At 37.8% G+C, this 25,552-nt stretch overlaps 1 protein-coding gene across 1 annotated transcript in view; it reads right to left on the bottom strand.

Annotated features, from left to right (window-relative positions):
• Positions 1–664: 664 nt before the first annotated feature.
• The window catches only part of LOC128246264 (probable vesicular acetylcholine transporter-B), a 64,765-nt gene continuing 39,877 nt past the window's right edge, over positions 665–25,552 (bottom strand). The window contains exons 7-16 of the mRNA XM_052964459.1: positions 25,199–25,367; positions 24,542–24,719; positions 22,189–22,400; positions 21,864–21,964; positions 19,092–19,223; positions 18,798–18,920; positions 18,390–18,528; positions 14,790–14,852; positions 6,784–6,921; positions 665–2,584 (exon numbers count right to left, since the gene is read on the bottom strand). Of these exons, the coding sequence (XP_052820419.1) occupies positions 2,216–2,584; positions 6,784–6,921; positions 14,790–14,852; positions 18,390–18,528; positions 18,798–18,920; positions 19,092–19,223; positions 21,864–21,964; positions 22,189–22,400; positions 24,542–24,719; positions 25,199–25,367 (1,624 nt within the window). The 3' untranslated portion in view covers positions 665–2,215. The remainder of the gene's footprint in view (positions 2,585–6,783; positions 6,922–14,789; positions 14,853–18,389; positions 18,529–18,797; positions 18,921–19,091; positions 19,224–21,863; positions 21,965–22,188; positions 22,401–24,541; positions 24,720–25,198; positions 25,368–25,552) is intronic.

Raw genomic sequence — 25,552 nt, 5'->3', positions numbered from 1 at the left:
ATCTTGAAATTAATATGAACGATAAATATAGAATTACATTATCCAGACTACGATTGTGTTCACACTCTCTTGAAACCGAGGTTGGGATAATATATCACGTACAAATCGTAAATGCAAACTTTTAATACAAGAATGGTTGAATCTGAATACCACTTTATACTATGCTGTCCTTTTTACTCCGACATACGTATACAATATTATATTTCAGGATCATGGAATACATTAAATAAATTTGTCAAGATAATATCATCAAATGATGGTATAACTTTAAGACGTTTGTATTTTGTGTCCATCTCACTTAATATGATTTATGTTACTTGTTCATGGCCAAAGGCTCTTGTGTTGCCGATATTGCCATTAAAACTTGGAACTTGAATCTAATGGTGTTTGGCCGGTCGCTCGTTGATAAGGTGGGCCTCTACGTATGCCATAGTTTCAATATCCAAGACAAACAAAACTTTTGGAGATGATCGTGAAATAAACAACTGATATTCGTAAAGCACTTGCAACAAAGATGACGGCTCTTTTGAAATTGTTTTTTTTTCTTTCAAAAATAGCAGAAATGTGGTCGCCGTCGAGCAACGAAAGGAACCAGAAAAAATCTCTCGTCACGAAGAAAATTTAAAAACGAAACAAAAACAGAAACAACACACAAACATAATTGCTTTGCGTTTAATAATCGTTTATATAATTCTTAACTTGGTTATAACAATGAACACACCAAAATACAAGTATGTTTTACTACAATAATACGTTAACAATAATCGCAGCAATAAATCCTACGTAACTTTTCAATGTACACAATGAAACTTGAAATAACAACCTTCAAGGTATTTAATTTGTTCAGGGCCACAGTTAGCGACACTATGTGACTACACAAACAATACCTCTAACTATAAGAAAAGATATCCAATACTAATTTTCTAGTAAATGGAAATAAGAAAAGAAACAAGATGTGTTGATTTGAATGCAATGTTTGTTTCATGAAATTTGGATGTTAAAACTGCTGTTTGACAATAGGTTTCCATATATGTGAACTCCATGTAGTTCCGGGTTGTTGTTTTTTACAAAACAATGAACGTCTTGAACTCGATGTCTTGTAGACAATATTCACACGACTAATACAATTTCGAACAGTTTTATAGAACGGTGAGGTCAATGTTTTAAAACAAACCATTTTAAGATCAAAACCATGATTAGATTGCACAATATTAAAATATGATAATGCTAACATTGAGATCATTCAAACATCTCAACACAGGCAGGCTTAGGGAGACAGCATTGCAGTGAATAAAAAAAAGTTTCATTTAAATCGAAAAGACATCCTATTGTAACATCCTATCGTAACATCGTAGACCAGGGTATTGGTTAGGAAATAATTTACGCCAATGTGTTTTAACTTCGTTTCAGTTTTTAACCGTACATCTATGGTGTATACGGCAGATGAAAGGTTTGTTGTAAAACACTATATACACATGTGTATGTGTGGACGCCAGTAATGGCTTCGATCTTAAAGTTAACACAACCAGAACATACATGTACATGTATATGATGTGTCTCATATGCTAAGCGGTTTAAAAAATCAAATGAATACCACTGCTATGACATGCTGTTTCTTACCGAGGTAACAGAAACGTATTATCAGATGCGTATTTTGAACACTTTTTCGCCTGATATCACCAATTTGCACCAACTGATATCCCCTGAAACTGTACATTGCGAAACATGTAAACAGAAAATGACTAAATATGTAATACTGTAATAGTAGGCACAGCCTAACTAAACAATATCCCGCACCGAAATCGTGAATGGGAGGCAAATATGTGTTTGTCTGTCTGTCTCTTTCTCTGTCCGAATGAAACATGTCTGATACGGATCTGGTTGGTACGTAGAGTCCCGTCTATAAGTTGCCGTTGTGGTCATATGGCTTCATGGTGGATCAATAAGGTTATATGTGTTGCTAAAGGGGTATGCTATGGTAAGCTTGAATGTAAGATTTTCTAAAACTATACATACCATTGATTGATTCAATCAGCCTGTATGCTCTTTGTTTTAGTTATTTTTTGCAATATTAGTGAGATCATGGTTACACATTTCAACGAAATGCCAAAAAAAATAAACGAAAGTCAATGGTACTAACGAAAACAAACTTCTACATGATATAAAGCAGAAAAGGAGCATAAAGTTCCACATGCAATTATCTGATTAAGATAATTTATTCCAAGTCTTTCTTTGCATGGCCGTTTGATTGAACAATGTCAGTTCCATGTTGATGCAAAAGGTGTCTGCCTTTTTTCGCCGGCAATTCCAAAGATTCATTGCTAAGCGGACCATTTTGAAGGGAAGCGTTTCTTACTTTATCTGCAACAAATTCATGCTCTTGATTCGTTTTCAGACATAGCTCGGACATCTGCAGTAAGCTCCCTTCAAGCGTGTACGCAAAGTAGTCTGATTGGGTTTCGGCGTGTGACTTGAACGCGGTTATGACGACGATAATGTCGTTTGGGTGCGGGTTGTAACATACTCCATATCCGTCAGGAACAACTGGGCCATAACACATGAATGTGTCCATTGTGGTGTTTACCTGAAAGGAAGATTTCAACGTTTTAAAATAAAGATATTACACGGATGACACTTGTTCTACTGTAAACTGTCCCACGCATGACACTTGTTCTACTGTGAACTGTCCCACGCATGACACTTGTTCTACTGTAAACTGCCCGCGCAGAACACTTGTTCTACTTTAAACTGTCACACGCATGACGCTTAGTCAACTGTAAACTGTCCCACGCATGCCACTTGTTTTACTGTAAACAGCCCACGCAGAACACTTGTTCTACTGTAAACTGTCCCACGCATGACACTTGTTCTACTGAAAACTGCCCACGCAGAACACTTGGTCTACTGTAAACTGTCCCGCGCAGGACACTTGTTCTACTGTAAACTTTCCCACGCATGACACTTGTTCTACTGTAAACTGTCCCACGCATGACACTTGTTCTACTGTAAACTGTCCCACGCATGACACTTGTTCTACTGTAAACTGGCCTCGCAGAACACTTGGTCTACTGTAAACTGTCGAACGCAAGACACTAGTTCTACTGTAAACTTATCCACGCAAGACCCTTGGTCTACTGTAAACTGTCCCGCGCAGGACACTTGTTCTTCTGTAAACTTTCCCACGCATGACACTTGTTCTACTGTAAACTGTCCCACGCATGACACTTGTTCTACTGTAAACTGTCCCACGCATGACACTTGTTCTACTGTAAACTGCCCACGCAGAACACTTGGTCTACTGTAAACTGTCACACGCAAGACACTAGTTCTACTGTAAACCTATCCACGCAAGACCCTTGGTATACTATAGACTGGTCCGAGCAAGAGACTTGGTTTGCTGTAAACTGGTCCAAGCAAGACCCTTGGTCTACTGTAAACTGGTCAAAGCAAGAGACGAGGTCTACTGTAAACTGGTCCACGCAAGACACGTGGTCTACTGTAGCCTGGTCCAAGCAAGACACGCGGTCTACTATAGACTGGTCCACGCAAGACACGTGGTCTACTATAGACGGGTACAAGCAAGACACGCGGTCTACTATAGACGAGTCCAAGCAAGACACGTGGTCTTCTGTAGACGGGTCCAAGCAAGACACGTGGTCTACATAAGACTGGTACAAGCAAGACACTTGGTCTACTTTAGACTTGTCCAAACTAGACACTTGGTCTACTATAGACTTGTCCAAGCAAGACACTTAGTCCACTATAGACTGGTCCACGCAAGACACGTGGTCTACTATAGACTGGTGCAAGCAATACACTTGGTCTACTACAGACTGGTACAAGTAATACACTTTGTCTACTATAGACTGGTACAAGGAAGACACTTGATCTACTACAGACTGGTACAAGCAATACACTTAGTCTACTAGAGACTGGTACAAGCAAGACACTTTGTCTACTATAGACTGGTACAAGCAAGACTCTTGGTATACTATAGAGTAGTACAAGTAAGACACTTGGTATACAGACTGGTACAAGCAATACACGTGGTCTACTATAGACGGGTCCACGCAAGACACGTGGTCTACTATAGATGGGTCCAAGCAAGACACGCGGTCTACTAAAGACGAGTCCAAGCAAGACACGTGGTCTACTGTAGACGGGTCCAAGCAAGACACGTGGTCTACACAAGACTGGTACAAGCAAGACACTTGGTCTACTTTAGACTTGTCCAAAATAGACACTTGGTCTACTATATACTTGTCCAAGCAAGACACTTAGTCTACTATAGACTGGTCCCACGCATGACACTTGTTCTACTGTGAACTGTCCCACGCATGGCACTTGTTCTACTGTAAACTGCCCGCGCAGAACACTTGTTCTACTTTAAACTGTCACACGCATGACGCTTAGTCAACTGTAAACTGTCATACGCATGCCACTTGTTTTACTGTAAACAGCCCACGCAGAACACTTGTTCTACTGTAAACTGTCCCACGCATGCCACTTGTTCTACTGAAAACTGCCCACGCAGAACACTTGGTCTACTGTAAACTGTCCCGCGCAGGACACTTGTTCTATTGTAAACTTTCCCACGCATGACACTTGTTCTACTGTAAACTGTCCCATGCATGACACTTGTTCTACTGTTAACTGTCCCACGCATAACACTTGTTCTACTGTAAACTGCCCACGCAGAACACTTGGTCTACTGTAAACTGTCACACGCAAGACACTAGTTCTACTGTAAACTTATCCACGCAAGACCCTTGGTCTACTGTAAACTGTCCCGCGCAGGACACTTGTTCTTCTGTAAACTTTCCCACGCATGACACTTGTTCTACTGTAAACTGTCCCACGCATGACACTTGTTCTACTGTAAACTGTCCCACGCATGACACTTGTTCTACTGTAAACTGCCCACGCAGAACACTTGGTCTACTGTAAACTGTCACACGCAAGACACTAGTTCTACTGTAAACCTATCCACGCAAGACCCTTGGTATACTATAGACTGGTCCGAGCAAGAGACTTGGTTTGCTGTAAACTGGTCCAAGCAAGACCCTTGGTCTACTGTAAACTGGTCAAAGCAAAAGACGAGGTCTACTGTAAACTGGTCCACGCAAGACACGTGGTCTACTATAGACTGGTCCACGCAAGACACGTGGTCTACTATAGACTGGTCCACGCAAGACACGCGGTCTACTATAGACGAGTCCAAGCAAGACACGTGGTCTACTGTAGACGGGTCCAAGCAAGACACGTGGTCTACATAAGACTGGTACAAGCAAGACACTTGGTCTACTTTAGACTTGTCCAAACTAGACATTTGGTCTACTATAGACTTGTCCAAGCAAGACACTTAGTCCACTATAGACTGGTCCACGCAAGACACGTGGTCTACTATAGACTGGTGCAAGCAATACACTTGGTCTACTACAGACTGGTACAAGTAATACACTTTGTCTACTATAGACTGGTACAAGGAAGACCCTTGATCTACTACAGACTGATACAAGCAATACACTTGGTCTACTAGAGACTGGTACAAGCAAAGCACTTTGTCTACTATAGACTGGTACAAGCAAGACTCTTGGTATACTATAGACTGGTACAAGTAAGACACTTGGTCTACTATAGACTGGTACAAGCAATACACGTGGTCTACTATAGACTGGTCCACGCAAGACACGTGGCCTACTATAGACTGGTACAAGCAATACACGTGGTCTACTATAGACGGGTCCACGCAAGACACGTGGTCTACTATAGACGGGTCCAAGCAAGACACGCGGTCTACTAAAGACGAGTCCAAGCAAGACACGTGGTCTACTGTAGACGGGTCCAAGCAAGACACGTGGTCTACACAAGACTGGTACAAGCAAGACACTTGGTCTACTTTAGACTTGTCCAAAATAGACACTTGGTCTACTACATACTTGTCCAAGCAAGACACTTAGTCTACTATAGACTGGTCCACGCAAGACACGTGGTCTACTATAGACTGGTGCAAGCAATACACTTGGTCTACTACAGACTGGTACAAGTTATACACTTTGTCTACTATAGACTGGTACAAGGAAGACACTTGGTCTACTATAGACTGGTACAAGCAATACACGTGGTCTACTATAGACTGGTCCACGCAAGACACGTGGCCTACTATAGACTGGTCCAAGCAATACACGTGGTCTACTATAGACTGATACAAGTAAGACACGTGGTCTACTATAGACTGGTCCAAGCAATACACGTGGTCTACTATAGACTGGTACAAGCAATACACGTGGTCTACTATAGACTGGTACAAGCAATACACATGGTCTACTATAGACTGGTACAAGCAATACACGTGGTCTACTATAGACTGATACAAGCAAGACACGTGGTCTACTATAGACTGGTCCAAGCAATACACGTGGTCTACTATAGACTGGTACAAGCAATACACGTGGCCTATTATAGACTGGTACAAGCAATACATGTGATCTACTATAGACTGGTACAAGCAAGATACTTGGTATACTATAAACTAGTCCAAGCAAGACACTTGTTCTACTATGGATTGGTCCAACAAGACACTTGGTCTACTTTAGAGTGGTCAAAGCACGACACGTGGTCAATTGTTAGGTGTTCTACGAAGACACTTGGTCAACTGTTAACATTTCTACGCATGACACTTGGTCAAAAGTAAACTGTTCTATGCAAGGCACTTGATCTACTGTAAACTAATTCGTATAATATGTATTGAATTCGTAAAACAACCCTCTGTCGCCTTTGTACCTGGCTTGTGGAGAGTGTAAAGTGGTTGGACTTCCGGTACGTATCGTCTGTGAATATGTCGGGGACGGGCAGTCCCACTTCCGCCGCCATTTCCCGCAGACCCATCAAGTGACAGTCCAACCCTTGACCCAGGATGGTCTGAATGATGAGAAACCATAGTATGCGGTTATCAAAATGTATTAATCAGTATCCATGTAGAATACAAAGAAAACATCTTTATTACAGATTATGTCAATAAAAAAACTTAATGAAAGCATCGTATTGGACATTAAAGAGGGATTTGAGTTCGGCATACCTAAAAACGTATAGTTGGTAATGTTAATACAGTTATATGTGAATGGAAACATACACAAACTTAAATACACAAGTGGCATACAGAGAAAAAGAACCCAAAGAATGTGTGTAGGCAGTTTATAAGTTACAGTCATAAATAGTGGGACTATCAGTTCACTCATACAAAGTGGAATCATAAGTAACAGTCAAACATAGTGGGACAATAAGTTACAGCCTTACATAGTGGGACAATAAGTTACAGCCTTACATAGTGGCACAATAAGTTACAGTCATACATAGTTTGACAATTAGTTACAGTCATACATAGATTGACAATAAGTTACAGCCTTACATAGTGGGACAATAAGTTACAGTCAAACATAGTGGGACAATAAGTTACAGTCAAACATAGTGGGACAATAAGTTACAGTCATACATAGTGGGACAATAAGTTACAGTCATACATAGTGGGACAATAAGTTACAGCCTTACATAGTGGGACAATAAGTTACAGTCATACATAGTGGGACAATAAGTTACAGCCTTACATAGTGGGACAATAAGTTACAGTCATACATAGTGGGACAATAAGTTACAGTCATACATAGTGGGACAATAAGTTACAGCCTTACATAGTGGGACAATAAGTTACAGCCTTACATAGTGGGACAATAAGTTACAGTCATACATAGATTGACAATAAGTTACAGCCTTACATAGTGGGACAATAAGTTACAGTCATACATAGTGGGACAATTAGTTACAGTCATACATAGATTGACAATAAGTTACAGCCTTACATAGTGGGACAATAAGTTACAGTCAAACATAGTGGGACAATAAGTTACAGTCAAACATAGTGGGACAATAAGTTACAGTCATACATAGTGGGACAATAAGTTACAGTCATACATAGTGGGACAATAAGTTACAGCCTTACATAGTGGGACAATAAGTTACAGTCATACATAGTGGGACCATAAGTTACAGTCATACATAGTGGGACAATAAGTTACAGTCATACATAGTGGGACAATAAGTTACAGTCATACATAGTGGGACAATAAGTTACAGCCTTACATAGTGGGACAATAAGTTACAGCCTTACATAGTGGGACAATAAGTTACAGTCATACATAGTGGGACAATAAGTTACAGTCAAACATAGTGGGACAATAAGTTACAGCCTTACATAGTGGGACAATAAATTACAGCCTTACATAGTGGCACAATAAGTTACAGTCATACATAGTGGGACAATAAGTTACAGTCAAACATAGTGGGATAATAAGTTACAGCCTTACATAGTGGGACAATAAATTACAGCCTTACATAGTGGGACCATAAGTTACAGTCATACATAGTGGGACAATAAGTTACAGTCAAACATAGTGGGACAATAAGTTACAGTCAAACATAGTGGGATAATAAGTTACAGCCTTACATAGTGGGACAATAAGTTACAGCCTTACATAGTGGGACAATAAGTTACAGTCATACATAGTTTGACAATAAGTTACAGCCTTACATAGTGGGACAATAAGTTACAGCCTTACATAGTGGGACAATAAGTTACAGTCAAACATAGTGGGACAATAAGTTACAGTCATACATAGTGGGACAATAAGTTACAGCCTTACATAGTGGGACCATAAGTTACAGTCATACATAGTGGGACAATAAGTTACAGTCAAACATAGTGGGACAATAAGTTACAGTCAAACATAGTGGGACAATAAGTTACAGCCTTACATAGTGGGACAATAAATTACAGCCTTACATAGTGGCACAATAAGTTACAGTCATACATAGTTTGACAATAAGTTACAGCCTTACATAGTGGGACAATAAGTTACAGCCTTACATAGTGGGACAATAAGTTACAGTCAAACATAGTGGGACAATAAGTTACAGCCTTACATAGTGGGACAATAAATTACAGCCTTACATAGTGGCACAATAAGTTACAGTCATACATAGTTTGACAATTAGTTACAGTCATCCATAGATTGACAATAAGTTACAGCCTTACATAGTGGGACAATAAGTTACAGCCTTACATAGTGGGACAATAAGTTACAGCCTTACATAGTGGGACAATAAGTTACAGCCTTACATAGTGGGACAATAAGTTACAGCCTTACATAGTGGGACAATAAGTTACAGCCTTACATAGTGGGACAATAAGTTACAGCCTTACATAGTGGCACAATAAGTTACAGTCATACATAGTTTGACAATTAGTTACAGTCATCCATAGATTGACAATAAGTTACAGCCTTACATAGTGGGACAATAAGTTACAGCCTTACATAGTGGGACAAAAAGTTACAGTCAAACATAGTGGGACAATAAGTTACAGCCTTACATAGTGGGACAATAAGTTACAGTCATACATAGTGGGACCATAAGTTACAATCATACATAGTGGGACCATAAGTTACAGTCATACATAGTGGGACCATAAGTTACAATCATACATAGTGGGACCATAAGTTACAGTCATACATAGTGGGACAATAAGTTACAATCATACATAGTGGGACCATAAGTTACAGTCATACATAGTGGGACAATAAGTTACAATCATACATAGTGGGACCATAAGTTACAGCCTTACATAGTGGGGCAATAAGTTACAGTCATACATAGTGGGACCATAAGTTACAGTCATACATAGTGGGACAATAAGTTACAGTCATACATAGTGGGACAATAAGTTACAGTCATACACAGTGGGACAATAAGTTACAGTCATACACAGTTGGACAATAAGTTACAGTCATACACAGTTGGACCATAAGTTACAGTCATACATAGTGGGACAATAAGTTACAGTCATACACAGTGGGACAATAAGTTACAGTCATACACAGTGGGACCATAAGTTACAGTCATACATAGTCGGACCATCAGTTACAGTCATACATAGTCGGACCATAAGTTACAGTCATACATAGTAGGGTCATAAGTTATAGTCATACACAGTGGGGCCATCAGCTACAGTCATACATAGTCGGGCCATTAGTTACAGTCATACACAGTGGCACAATAAGTTATAGTCATACACAGTCGGACCATAAGTTACAGTCATACACAGGTTGATCATAAGTTAAAGGCATACACAGTGGAACCATAAGTAACAGTCAAACATAGTTGGACCATAGGTCACAGTCAAACATAGATGGACCATAAGTCACAGTCAAACATAGTTGAACCATAGGTCACAGTCAAACTTGTTGGACCATAAGTCACAGTCAAATATAGTTGTACCATAGGTCACAGTCAAACATAGTTGGACCATAAGTCACAGTCATACATAGTGGGGCAATAAGTTACAGTCATACACAGTGGGACAATAAGTAACAGTCATACAAGGTGGGGTCATAAATTACAGTCATACATAGTGGGATCATAAATTTCAGCAATACATAGTGGGATCATAAATTACAGTCATACATAGTGGGGTCATAAATTACAGCCATACATAGTGGGGTCATAAGTTACAGTCATACATAGTGGGGTCATAAGTTACAGTCATACATAGTGGGGTCATAAGTTACAGTCAAACATAGTGGGACCATAAGCTAGAGTCATACATAGTGGGACCATAAGTTACAGTCATACATAGTGGGGTCATAAGTTACAGTCATACACAGTGAGGTCATAAGTTACAGTCATTCATAGTGGGGTCATAAGTTACAGTCATACATAGTGGGACCATAAGTTACAGTCATACAAAGTGGGACCATAAGCTACAGTCATACATAGTGGGACCATAAGCTACAGTCATACACAGTGGGACCATAAGCTACAGTCATACAAAGTGGGGTCATAAGTTACAGTCAAACATAGTGGGACCATAAGCTACAGTCATACATAGTGGGACCATAAGTTACAGTCATACATAGTGGGGACAATTAGTTATAGTCATACATAGTGGGGTCATAAATTACAGTCATACATAGTGGGATCATAAATTACAGCAATACATAGTGGGATCATAAATTACAACCATACATAGTAGTGTCATAAGTTTCAGTCATAGATAGTGGGGTCAAAAGTTACAATCATACATAGTGGGGTCATAAGTTAATGGCATACATAGTGGAACCATAAGTTAATGGCATACATAGTGGAACCATAAGTATCAGTCAAACATAGTTGGACCATAAGTCACAGTCAAACATAGTTGGACCATAGGTCACAGTCAAACATAGTTGGACCATAAGTCACAGTCATACATAGTGGGGCAATACGTTACAGTCATACACAGTGGGACAATAAGTAACAGTCATACAAAGTGGGGTCATAAATTACATTCATACATAGTGGGATCATAAATTTCAGCAATACATAGTGGGATCATAAATTACAGCCATACATAGTGGGGTCACAAATTACAGCCATACATAGTGGGGTCATAAGTTACAGTCATACATAGTGGGGTCATAAGTAACAGTCATACATAGTGGGGTCATAAGTTACAGTCAAACATAGTGGGACCATAAGCTACAGTCATACATAGTTGGACCATAAGTTACAGTCATTCATAGTGGGGTCATAAGTTACAGTCATACACAGTTAGGTCATAAGTTACAGTCATACATAGTGGGGTCATAAGTTACAGTCAAACATAGTGGGACCATAAGTTACAGTCATACAAAGTGGGACCATAAGCTACAGTCATACATAGTGGGACCATAAGCTACAGTCATACACAGTGGGGTCATAAGTTACAGTCAAACATAGTGGGACCATAAGATACAGTCATACATAGTGGGACAATAAGTTATAGTCATACATAGTGGGGTCATAAATTACAGTCATACATAGTGGGATCATAAATTACAGCAATACATAGTGGGATAATAAATTACAGCCATACATAGTGGGGTCATAAATTACAGCCATAAATAGAAGGGTCATAAGTTTCAGTCATACATAGTGGGGTCAAAAGTTACAATCATACATAGTGGGGTCATAAGTTACAGTCATACATAGTGGGACCATAAGCTACAGTCATACATAGTGGGACCATAAGTTACAGTCATACATAGTGGGGTCATAAGTTACAGTCATACACAGTGAGGTCATAAGTTACAGTCATACATAGTGGGGTCATAAGTTAAACTCATACATAGTGGGACCATAAGTTACAGGCATACATAGTGGGACCATAAGCTACAATCATACATAGTGAGACCATAAGCTACAGTCATACATAGTGGGGCCATAAGCTACAGTCATACATAGTTGGGTCATAAATTACAGTCATACATAGTGGGATCATAAATTACAGCAATACATAGTGGGATCATAAATTACAGTCATACATAGTGGGGTCATAAGTGACAGTCATACATAGTGGGACCATAAGCTACAGTCATACATAGTGGGACCATAAGTTACAGTCATACATAGTGGGGTCATAAGTTAAAGTCATACACAGTGGGGTCATAAGTTACAGTCATACATAGTTGGGTCATAAGTGACAGTCATACATAGTGGGACCATAAGTTACAGTCATACAAAGTGGGACCATAAGCTACAGTCATACATAGTGGGATTATAAGCTACAGTCATACACAGTGGCACCATAAGCTACAGTCATACATAGTTGGGTCATAAGTTACAGTCAAACATAGTAGGACCATAAGCTACAGTCATACATAGTGGGACCATAAGCTTTAGTCATACATAGTGGGACCATAAGCTACAGTCATACACAGTTGGGTCATAAGTTACAGTCTTACATAGTGGGACCAAAAGCTACAGTCATACAACGTGGGACCATAAGCTACAGTCATACACAGTGGGGTCATAAGTTACAGTCATGCATAGTGGAACCATAAGCTACAGTCATACACAGTGGGGTCATAAGTTACAGTCATGCATAGTGGAACCATAAGCTACAGTTTTACATAGTGGGGCCATAAGCTACAGTCAAACATATTGGGACGATAAGCTACAGTCATACATAGTTGGACCATAACCTACAGTCAAACATAGTGGGACCATAAGCTACAGTCATTCATAGTTCCTGTCGTACATAATGGGATCATAAGTTACAGTCATACAAAGTGGGACCATAAGCTACAGTCATACACAGTGGGACCATAAGTTACAGTCATACATAGTGGGACCACAAGTTACAGTCATACAAAGTGGGACCATAAGTTACAGTCGTACATAGTGGGACCATAAGTTACAGTCATACATAGTGGGACCATAAGCTACAGTCATACACAGTGGACCCACAAGTTACAGTCATACATAGTGGGTCCATAAGTTAGAGTCATACACAGTGGGACCATAAGGTACAGTCATACACAGTGGTGTCATAAGTTACAGTCATACATAGTGGGACCATAAGTTACAGTCATACATAGTGGGACCATAAGCTACAGTCATACATAGTGGGGTCATAAGTTACAGTCATACATAGTGGGACCATAAGTTACAGTCATACATAGTGGGACCATAAGTTACAGTCATACATAGTGGGACCATAAGTTACAGTCATACATAGTGGGACCATAAGTTACAGTCATACATAGTGGGACCATAAGTTACAGTCATACATAGTGGGGTCATAAGTTACAGTCATACATAGTGGGACCATAAGTTACAGTCATACATAGTGGGACCATAAGTTACAGTCATACATAGTGGGGTCATAAGTTACAGCCTCTACGATCTTATCGTACTTTCGCTATTCTGAATTGACAAATTCAATTAGTTATTTCATTGTTTTCGATTTAAATGATGCTATTTGTCACGTAAGACACAGCTAGTTGGATTTGCAACTACTTCTCAAGACCACTTAGTGACTTGAAAGAACTATTTGCAAATTCAAAGTAGCTGTGAAAATTCACCGAAAATTCATGATCTTACGATACCAGAATATTTAACATTCTAGGGGAAAATGCTATTATCTTCTGGGAAGTTTTTGAACAAAATTACATTTAATGCAATATCACAAATCTTGGTCCATAATTTTCTGAGAATTTATGACAATCATAACTAAAATCTGGTTTTCTAATTTGCATGGTTGATGGATTGATAGGCAAATGTAATATCGTATACAGGCCTTATTAGGCGAGTTACATTGTTTGCTTTGCCCACGGGAGGGGAGGGTGGTAGTGCAAACAATGGCTGTTCTGGGGCGGAATCCCCGGGGCTTCATACGCTACTAGGAGTATTGTAATTTTGTCTAGACCGCTAAACTGGATGCTCTTGTTTCTTATTTCTATTTGGTATGTTATAAAATCTCATTAATTTAATAACTGACCTGAATAATTGATCACAATCGTACATTTCATATGTACGTACATCTCTGCCTTATGTCTATATCAGATTGAAATAAATCGCAGCCAAACACGTATTCAAACATTTACAAGTTAAGGTTAGAAGGTCGAAAATGTTTTATATTGTATTTTAATGAAAGCAAAATGATGTCCTAAAGGTCAAATGTGATTTGAGATCATTGAACAGCAATACATGTTCTTTCTGGTCAAAATGGTCAATATCTTTCATAAAACGCTTGTTCGTTATTTTTTTTTAATTTGACCCAATAGTACCAAGACATAAACTAATTGGAAACCTAATTTGATCAACAATGAAACTTTGATCTTTTATGTGACTTTCTTGGCACCCTTCTTTTATTATGAAGAGAAACCTTGTCTGAATGCTTGTAAATCTAAGGAGATTTTGAGGGGCTTGTGTCCTACCTGTGTCATAGTTTGTGTCTGCCAGCCCATCGCTTTCCTCAACAATGCCATCTTCTCGTGATCCTGAAACATGATTTAGATATGTTTGTTCTCTGATTTAATACTGCCATCTTCTCAAATACGAATATGTTTAGTGAATTCATCGCATCTTTATATTCAATATAGAAGCCACGTGGCATAACAGAACAGAGAACTGTCGGCGGTGTTTAAAATATGACTTTTAAGACTGTATATATAGAATTACTGTCTAAATAGGAAACAACGTGTAATGAGAGTTGAAACATTTAACCGATAAACGTGATGACATTAATGATGAAGATTATAGCCAATCCTCTCGCACATACACATTATGGTCGATGCAAATCAGTCTAACGAACCAACAGAATGTCTTGATGTCCAGCAATTATACTTCGTTATCTTTACGAGCGTAACGAGTTATGCACGGTTTCAAGCCCCCCAATGACAGATAAAGCTGTGTGTTTGTTATCGTTTAAAGACAGAGTAGGTGCAAAGGAATAATCATTAATTGACTAGTTCGTGGAGGAGAGGAGCTAATTTTAAGATTGCGTTCATCCATGGATGATGATTTCTCAAGTGCGCTTCAACCTACCCCCTCCTTCTCTAGGGAAGATGAGAGTTTATTGATGTGTCAATGATGAACTGTAACTCCTTGCACTCTATGTAGAAAGAAATATATAACAGAAGATGCTCCGATGTAGTATGAAGACATTAAATCTAAAGACAATATATCATGCCCCAAAAAGATCAAACAATCTTAAGAAGTATATGTCCCTTGACGTACCATTGTCGGGAGTAGAGGGAAGAAGAGATTATTCTGACAAATAAACAACTCCAATCTCTCAATGATCTATGTTTTATGCAAACAATAAATGCCGGCCCATGACCGCTTTGATAGCGATTCGTCATGTGAACGCAAAATGCAATCAAATCTGGGAATCGCTCTGTTCTTTGCGCCGCCATTTTTCCAATAGAAAGCTCGTCCATAACCCAGGCCTTCTCCTAATGAAGATCGGCTCATGGGATTTGTGACGAGTGTGTTTATTAGATTAAAGAGGTTTACTAGATCTTTATCAATTTTCTTCTGGTCTTTATTGTAATTTGGCACCACTTATAAGGCTTGCTACGCCTCGTTGTCCAATTTGGAGCTACCAGCATGTCTGAATTGGATAACGAGGCAATGAATGTGGAATGTACATGTTTATATTATTCCAGCATCTTCCCATTTAGCATTCAATGTGTCTGCCTTTATAAATAATGTGAAATAAATTCTGAATCAAACAACATCCTTACGAATGAAAATCACTATTTGCAGGGCAAGAAGTGTAAATCAATAAGACAGAAATATTCTTGTTGCCTTAATGCATGTAAGTAAAGAACAGCGATGTTTCTAAATATTGAGTGTATAGAAAATTAGCAAGATATCGTGGTTTATTACTATTTACGTAGTAATTCCTATTTTGTATGGTGGCATATAACTGCCGTAAGATAAACTGTTAACGTTCGTTTTTACCACTTCATTTTCGCGATAATTATCTAGCTATCTAATTAATATTCGCGAAACTTTTTCGGTAAAATGAATATCATAAGACTAAAAATTTGCTTGAAAGTGCCCAAAAGTGCCACTTGTTACTTTCTATTTAGCTATACACATTAACAGGTTATCTAGTTCTGGTTTGCTAATTGACACCACGCCGATTACGATAAGGCTACGCCTACAGTGTCACGTGACCCTTCAGTAAGGGCCCTCCGACATGAACACAGAAGCAGACGATAATTATACAGAATTTAGACTTGACAATCAGATAAAAATTGCATGTCACATGGTAAAACATAGCAATAAAAGCTAGTATAACATTTATTAGACGTTAATTATTATAATTAATTAAATTCGATGCTTGATTCAGGTAGCAATAATTTAATGTATAAACATTAAAATAATTAATTTCTAAAAAAATATCGGAATTCTGTTTCAGTAGACCTCAAATTTAGGGAAACAAAACATGTATTAATTTCCTTTACGAATGTCAACAAAAATGACTTTTGTTTAGATCAAATGGATTTTGCTGTTTTTCTTCCTTTCTCCATTAAAAATAACCTTTTATACAAGTTTAGTAAATTATTATTATTATTATTCTTGATATAACTACCGTAATGTTTCTCTCAATGAATAAATATCCGTATATATGATATTTGATCTTTTATCTAAATTTAATAAAAGAAATGTAGCTGAAATTAACTGAATTGTCTTTTGCACTAACAGTTTGTCCAAACAAACTTAAAAGCAAATGTATATTCTTCGGATTTAAAACTGTACGCACAAGAAGGAGAAAAAAATCAAAATCAAAATAAATTGCGAGATGTCGTCAATATTATACACTAATACTCGTAATGATATTTCTTGTTTTATGACTAACGAAAAAGATACGTATATTATCATATTTAAAGTCACATTAAGAATTTGGAGGGTTGAAATAGTCTACTGAAAGGTCACTTTGTAATCAAACAAATTCCATTTTTTTTTGCATAATTTGAGCAGCAATAAGGGCAAATGTCAGTGTTATAAATTTCCCTGTCTTAACTATCTCTCAGTTATAAAAAATATAAGTAACATACTAACTGGTTATGCAGTCAATTGTAACCACCCCCCCCCCAGGTCCGGGGGTATATCGGGGATAGCCGGGGAAATGGGCCGTGTTTTTACCTTTCAGGTGGCCCCGCAGTGCCGAGTGAATGCGGTGGTTTTGTCTTTGCGCAAAATGTAGCGGGGAATTTGCCTTACCTAGGCTCCCTGGGGTGCGGGGGCATTTGGCGGGGATTTGACCATCAATTCGTCCCCGCAGGGCGGAGATTTTACCCAAGGTTGGCTGGACCGAAAGTCAAAGTCCCCGCTATTCCCCGGACCTGGGAGGCCGTAGTTACAATTGACTGGTGCATTAACTAGATAAGATTCGTGTTACCCTTTACTAAGTGAATTTCGCAAATCATATGTAGATAACCAGTTGAATAAATATATTTATAGATAACTGGCTTCACGATTCTTATCTAGTTAACCAGTTATTATGTTACTTATTAAGTGGAATTCGCAAACCATAACTAAATAACCAGTAACTGGTTACTGCTAGAAGCCAAAAGTGCATTTCTAGATAAGTACCAACATGAATCTTATCTAATTAACCAATAATTATGTGACTTATTAATTGTAATTCGCAAACCATAACTAGTTAACCTGTAGTGTTGTATAGGGTAATAAGAGGCAGGTCTGGGCACTTTCAGGCCTGTCTTTTTAGTCTTAGGATATTTATCTTACCAAGCTATGTAGTTATCTTGAAAATTAAGTTGTTAATACAAAACAATTCGCGAACGCTATCAGGTTATCTATAGTAATATGCCACCATAATTTTGGCATACATAGTGCAAGTTAACCTATTATCTGGTCCTGTTTGTAGTACAATGTATGTAAAGGACATTTCAGCATAATACATGATAAGGGTGATAAACCCTTTTGAAGTTGAAAGGCAGACAATAATATACATCGACGTTAGAAGTATCGCTCGTGTTTGAATAATCACAAACGCTCACCGTGTATTCGTTCTTAGCGACCATGGCCTTGACCCACTCAAGCGCCGCGGGGGAGTTCGCCCGGATGTTGTCCACTCGACCCAGGCGGAACCGCCGCGTGGAGGCGCTCTCGTATGTAGAAACAAGCGCCCCGTGTATTCTGATATTAACAGGGGTGAGTGAATGATAGAATGAATGCCGATTAAAAACAGAATACGTGTATAAATAAATACGTATACAACACGTCCCGACTTGTATCAACGATTGTATCGTACGGTCGTTTATCAATCAATATATTTGATATTTTGCTGCATGTATTTAATATGAATTTCGTAACATTATTCTTTTGTCAGTTCATTGTGAAACTTTCAATGTGTGGCCATGGGTTGTATTTTGTTACACGTTACAGCACACTGTCTACTGACTTACTTGTAATAGGTTAATTGAAGAGCAAGTTGTATGAAGGAATCCGGACTCATGTTGTTCTTCTTTGGAAATTCGCGCCCAAAGTGATCAAAGCGAAGAACATACAGATCCAAGTCTCGTATAGACCTTAAAACAGTAGCGTTAGAGTGGTCAACTTCACTGTTTGGAATGTAGTAGAACTTCACAAATTTAATTATATAATTAAATTTATATTCATGTGTAGTTTACGTAATTGAATTGGTATTTACAATACAATCTTTATTCATTACATATAGAATCTCCACCATGTAAAGAGACCTGTCAATATTCTCCATGGTTGCCTGTATGGTCCCCTCCACCCCGGGTGAAACCGACCACTCAAGTTGCTGCGGCTGCGGAAGTTCACATATAGACTGCATCCGCCGCAACTTCTTCTCGTGAACTTCTTGCCTAAACAACATTCGAACTTCTACAAATGTGTTCGATAAACATGTTTTAACACGATTAAGAGTTTCAATTCGAATTAAAACAAAAAAGAACTTGCCATTCTGGGAAACGTGAACATGAGCATGAGAAATTTATTTTTCACATCTCCTATAATAATAATAATAATAATAATAATAATAATAATAATAATAATAATAATAATAATAATAATGATAATAATAATAATAATAATAATAATAATAATAATAATAATAATAATAATAACAACTTTATTTAACGAAGGTTACATACTAAGTGTACAATCATTACAGACATACTACTTATTTCCAGCATGGCCTTCACACAAAAAGTATTACAAAAACACATGTTACATATTAAGCAACATACAAAGCATACAATCACACTATCACTATCATACATTTCTTCGACAAACACAACTCAGTTTAATATGATGATTATAAATTACAATAATTTCATACTGTAAATAATGTAGATATATTCAGTAAAACCACATTCAATCAATATATTTACATATTTGGTAGTATCCATTACAAGTTGTTGCAAGAATGTCATATACGTACATTAACACAATTCATGTAAACAATGAACTATTTATTATAATGTGAAGTAAATAAAGTGTCAAGATTTTTTGTTCATGTGATAAAATTATTCTGCCAATAAGTAGCCTTTTAATGCATGTTTAAAGGCTGGTAGCTTATCTTGACATTTAATGTATGTAGGAAGATAATTCCAAATTTTCATTGCTTTATAGGCAAATGTAGTTTTGACATAGTTTGTTCTAGGTTTTACAACAAAAAGATCCTTGTTTTCTGAAGAACGCAAGTTATAGTGCTCATTTTTGGCAAATGTTAACAATTCTGTGAAGTACGAAGGAGTCAAACATTTCATGCTTTTGAAAACAAGTAATGAAAGATGATAATAGCACCTGTCTTCAAAAGATAGCAACCTATATGCATTATAATACAATGATTTCATCTCGTCTGTTAAATAATATGCTATTCTTCTTAGAAGTGCCGATTTTGAATTAAGCTTATTCACTACAGTCTTAACATGTGTATGCCATGACAATGTCTGATCAACATGCACCCCAAGGACCTTTTGACATTTCACGTTTTCTACTGACAATCCATCTATTGATAGTTCAAGTTGCAATACATGTTTTGCCTTATAATTAGTACATAGAATCATACATTTGGTTTTTGATGGATGGATTGACATATTATTTGTCTTACACCAACAGTTCACACTATGAAGACTTTTTTGTAGATCTGATTGAATGCTCAATATACTTGGACCTATTTTGTATAACGTGGAATCATCTGCATATAAGTCAATACATGAATTGGAAGAAATTAAAGGCATATCATTGATGTATATTAGAAAAAGTAAGAGACCGAGTATTGATCCTTGAGGGACACCCGACATAGTTTTCATTTTCTCTGAATTTATGTTGTTCCCTTTCACAAATTGCATCCTGTTAGTCAGATAGGACCTCAATAACTTCATAAACCTTTCTGTGAAGTGATAAAGTTTAAGTTTGTCTAAGAGTATTTCATGGTGAACTAAGTCAAATGCTTTTCGGAGATCGAGATAAATGGCCCCTACATAATCACCACTGTCTATACCCTTCAACCAAGTATCTATAAGATGGGTTAATGCAGTCTGACATGAGTGATTTGGACGGAAACCCGACTGATTTTTGTGTATAATATCCGTTCTCTTAAAAAACATTTGCAACTGAAACGCAATATGTCGTTCAAATATCTTTGATAAAGTATTGAGAATGGATATAGGGCGATAGTTTCCCGGTTCGTACTTATTTCCTGATTTGTGTATCGGGACAACAGAAGCTTCTTTCAATTTGTCAGGAAATATACCGCTTTCTATACTGTTATTGATGATGGAAGCTATTGTAATTGTTATGTAATCGCCACAATAGCGTAAAATGTTTGGTCCTATTCCATCAGGACCAGTGGACTTTGAAATGTCAAGTTTGTCAATGATGTGCTTTACATCAAGGGCTGTAATATTTTCCACATTAAATTGATGATGTCGTAATTTTTCATCCAGATATTTCTGCAGAGTAGAAAAATGTTCCTTAGCAAATGGTTTTCTCTTAATTATATTAGATATATTGGTGAAGTGAAAATTTAAGGCTTCCAATATTTCCACTGTACCCTCAATATCTTTTTCATTTATTATAAGTGTATTTGGAATACTAAATTGGTGTGCTTTGTTGTTATTTGTGATATCATTCAGGTTTTGCCAAAGAAACTTTGAAGATTTATTATTTTTGATAGCATCGTTATAGAAGGATTTCTTGCTTTTGCGTATCATAGATGAAATTTTGTTTCGTGTTTTTTGTAATTTTCAAAATCTTTGTGCAAAAATAATAATCCCTCAAAAAATTGTTTGTTTTATTTGATCCGAGAACCAAAACAGTTGACTCGCATGTTTAATTCTCTTTTGCTTGATTGTCGTATGGTTAGAAAGAGCAGTATGAATTGTATCATATAAAATGTCCAAAGCAAATATTATTTTAGAAAACATACGTTGTGGCAACCCTCCGCATGCCCTCTCAATAAGCACATGGTTATGTATAAGTAGCATCTACACACGTACATGTATTTGAGAAGGTGTTCGATCAGTTGGACCACAGCTATTCCTTCGGAAGGGGAATGTTCGTAGTTAAGCCCACAGGAACCGTCACGTGATATGACGAACTGGAAACAGTATAAGGTTCGGGCTTTATCGGCATGCCACAATTTCTAGTACAACGTTTACAACCAGTAGTACACGTTCAAACATTAGTTAATGTTTTATGTGAATTGTTTCGTGTGTTGTTTTAATTAAGATCATTTTGCATATTTTGTAATAATAAAAAAACATTACAAACTCCATTATTATTTCCTTATGCTCTTAAGAAAAGAAGTTAATTCAACTGTACCTGCATAGTTTTGTCGAACCACCTGTTGGCCGTGTTGACGGAGCTTCCCTGGCCGTGCAGCATCTGTAAAATGAGCGAAACGTCGTCGCGCACGTTGAGGCTGGTCTCGTCCACGCTGCGCTGGTGGTTGAAGGAGATCGGGATGCCGCGGTCCAGGCAGAGCACAAACATACACCTCTCCAGCAGGTCCAGGGACTCCCTGTTGCTCATATCTGCAGGCGAAGTTGTTGTTGTTTAAAATGGTTACAATGGATACTTCCGGAAAAAAATCCGTAGAGTAACCCAAACTCGATATGATTTTGTTTTATATTTTAAGATGTAAACTTTTTCCTGTAGCAACCTTTTTTGGCATTCAAATAAGTACCAGATGCCATTTTCGCTGATATTATTTTAGAAAACATACGTTTTCAGGTACAGTTTTTAAGAATATATACAGAGAAGACAAACAAGAGATTTCTGAGGCAGTTGTTTAGACACTGGACCATTATGCGGAGCACGAATATCTAAAGCTTGATATAAAAACATAGTTGAAATAAACATACCTGCTTTAAACTGTTCAGTTCGTTACCTTATATATTCTACACAATTTCGATTGCTATAAAATATTTGAAATTTATTCAAATCTTCATTTGGTGTGATTGGGATGCTCCTCCCTGATATACTGATATTTCTCCCACCTCAGATAAGAAGATCCAATCATTTAACCATGCTAGAAATTCTTATCTTGCCCACGGGCGAAGATAAAATGCCCGTATGGAACTCCTTTTTAATGGTCATCACATTGTAATTACCTCCCTTGTTGAAGACAGTCGTCTGTAACATCATAGAAACCTTGCCTTGTGGCAATATTTATAATGCTAATTAACTATTTCTCGCTTCAAATGTCACCATAAAAAAGTTTTCACGCACCTTTCATGAAATAATGCTCCACTCTCATCAGTACTATTTAAAGACCGCTTTGACTATTAACATAATCTGAATAAATGCGCGCATATCCATGACAACCACGAGTTATCAAATATCCATACGCATTATTTTCACTACGCACAAAAGAGTTCCAGCAATAAAATACATTTTTACTTAATTTTGTTTAACTGAGGTGGGAGAAAAAGCATCTACCATAGCCGCTCGTGTAAGATAGGTTCATCCCGACCCTCGCGCAGGGTGTTTTGCGGAAACTCGGTAAACCTCGTTTCCGCAAAACACTTTACGCTCGGGTCGGGATGAACCTATCTTACACTCTCTGCCATGGAAGATACTTATAATCTCACCTCCTACATGAATGACGCTATCCGATTGGCCTAGAGCGGTCACGTGCACGACGTGTATAATCCATACCCCCCCTCCCCCTGTAATTTCCAGTATGTTTCATACCTCCCGTGTAACTTTCATATTCCGCAAAAGACATAACAAAATGTACCTGATATACTTTGATTTACAGTTTCTTCGAGAACATAAAATGTATTGAGCTGAAATTCGCAACCTCAGAGACAATGCTTTAATGGTTCTTGCGATATAAAAAGTAAATAATTAAAAATCTCTGAAAATTCTACACAATTCTGAACCACGTGATTCAGTTATACCATTTCCCCATTCACAGTTTCAGACGTTCGCTCAGTATTAATGATATATATCATGAATTTCCGGTTAAGATAAACAAAATCCGACCCGAGAGCAAAAGCGTGAGCTGGTACCGAGGCTTGCCGATTTACTTGCCCGGGTTTCGAAATTGATCCAAAAAGGAAAATATGATTGTTATGTTTCTATTGCATACCTTGAATGTTCCATTAGTATAAAAATGTACGTAGAAAAAAAGCGCATGTGACGTAGATAAATGACGTCATCTTACATAGTTTTTTTTTAATTTGTTGTAGAATTAACTATTAAATCGCGCACTATTAAAATATCAGCATTAAGTTTTCAAGAAATATATAATAAAATAAATAAGAAGGGCGCGTTGATGCGCGTGACTCATCTGACATGAGTTTATGAGATCTACAATGTTTACTATACAAATGCCAACTACATCTATTGAAACTATACGAATGAGCCTAGCAGCAATAAACACGTTATGTCGTATTTTAATGGCGTTAAGACGAATTTTATCACAAGAACAGGATGACACAAACAAGACTTATTCAGAAAAGGAAGGCAAGTTCAACAAAAATAAAATAAACTGAAAACAAAAACTCAAGTATTCAACAACAAGACAAAACATTTGCGTTGAAAGGAATCAGCTACGGACTGTGAAAACTCCAAGATACGAGGACACATTTATGACTACAGTTGTATCACAAGCTGTTGCTTTTGCATGGACGGTAACTAGTGATAAATGTGAACATTATTGACACACCTCTCATCATATCCTCGCGTGCGTGTGCCCAGGTGGTTCTGTCGGCGGCGGTGAGAAGTCCTACGGGTTTGGCGGTTTTAGCCCCCTCGTCGGCCATATCGGCAATCCTTTCCAGCTGGGTGAACACGTCGTCCTCACTCAGCCGTTGGTAGTTTAAAAGTAGGTCAAGGACGAAAAACTATGAAATAAAAACGAAGACATTACAAAATAAGGATATTCATGCATGGACATGTAAATGTTTACTAGCTAACGTTCTGTGATCATTTTTTGGCAGCAGCTCGATTATGAAAGTTTTATATTAGCCACAAACAATATTCGATCTAAACTTCCAGTCTGTTTTTAGTAGCAAATGCATAAAAATGAAGATTCATTTCAAAGATTATACATGGATAAAAAACGAACAAATGCGATAAATACTTAAATTTTCATCATTATCAACATACATGTATAGAGTGTGAAGAGATTTCGACCTCAAAGTCTCCATTTAAAGCTTGTAATCGCGGTACATATTTGACAACGTGTGCACTTATTGCTTGGAAAGGGTGTAAAGATTTGGCAAATTCTTCACTTATTGCTTGGTAAGGGTGTATACATTTGGCAAATCCTTCACTTATTGTTTGAAAAGGGTGTCAATATTTTTTGCATGTTTTATCGTACCTGGTTTTTGCAGGCGACAATGATGTGGTGCGAGTCCATCCCGCTGATGAGGAGACTGTCCTTGGGGTGGCCGGGCAGGCGGTAGGAGGTGAACAACCGGTAGTACTGGGCCATACACAGGGGCTGACCCTTTTCCTTGTGGCGACACCTGTCCACAGGCAAGGCCTTACTGCAGTGTACAACCTTGGGTTGGTATTTCGTCGAATAAGTCAGCACCTCAGGCATAGTTTTCGATAGGTTTAACCATTAGTCGTTAACACATTTAAAAACTACAAATATGAAGAAGCGATTCCTGAGCTTGTTAGCGATTTTTTATTCAAAAGAGGGTTATTTAATAAGGTTATATTATAGCAT

The sequence above is a fragment of the Mya arenaria genome, chromosome 2 (genome assembly GCF_026914265.1).
Source record: "Mya arenaria isolate MELC-2E11 chromosome 2, ASM2691426v1".
NCBI lineage: Eukaryota > Metazoa > Mollusca > Bivalvia > Myida > Myidae > Mya > Mya arenaria.
This window is presented reverse-complemented; position numbering and strand designations above follow the sequence as displayed.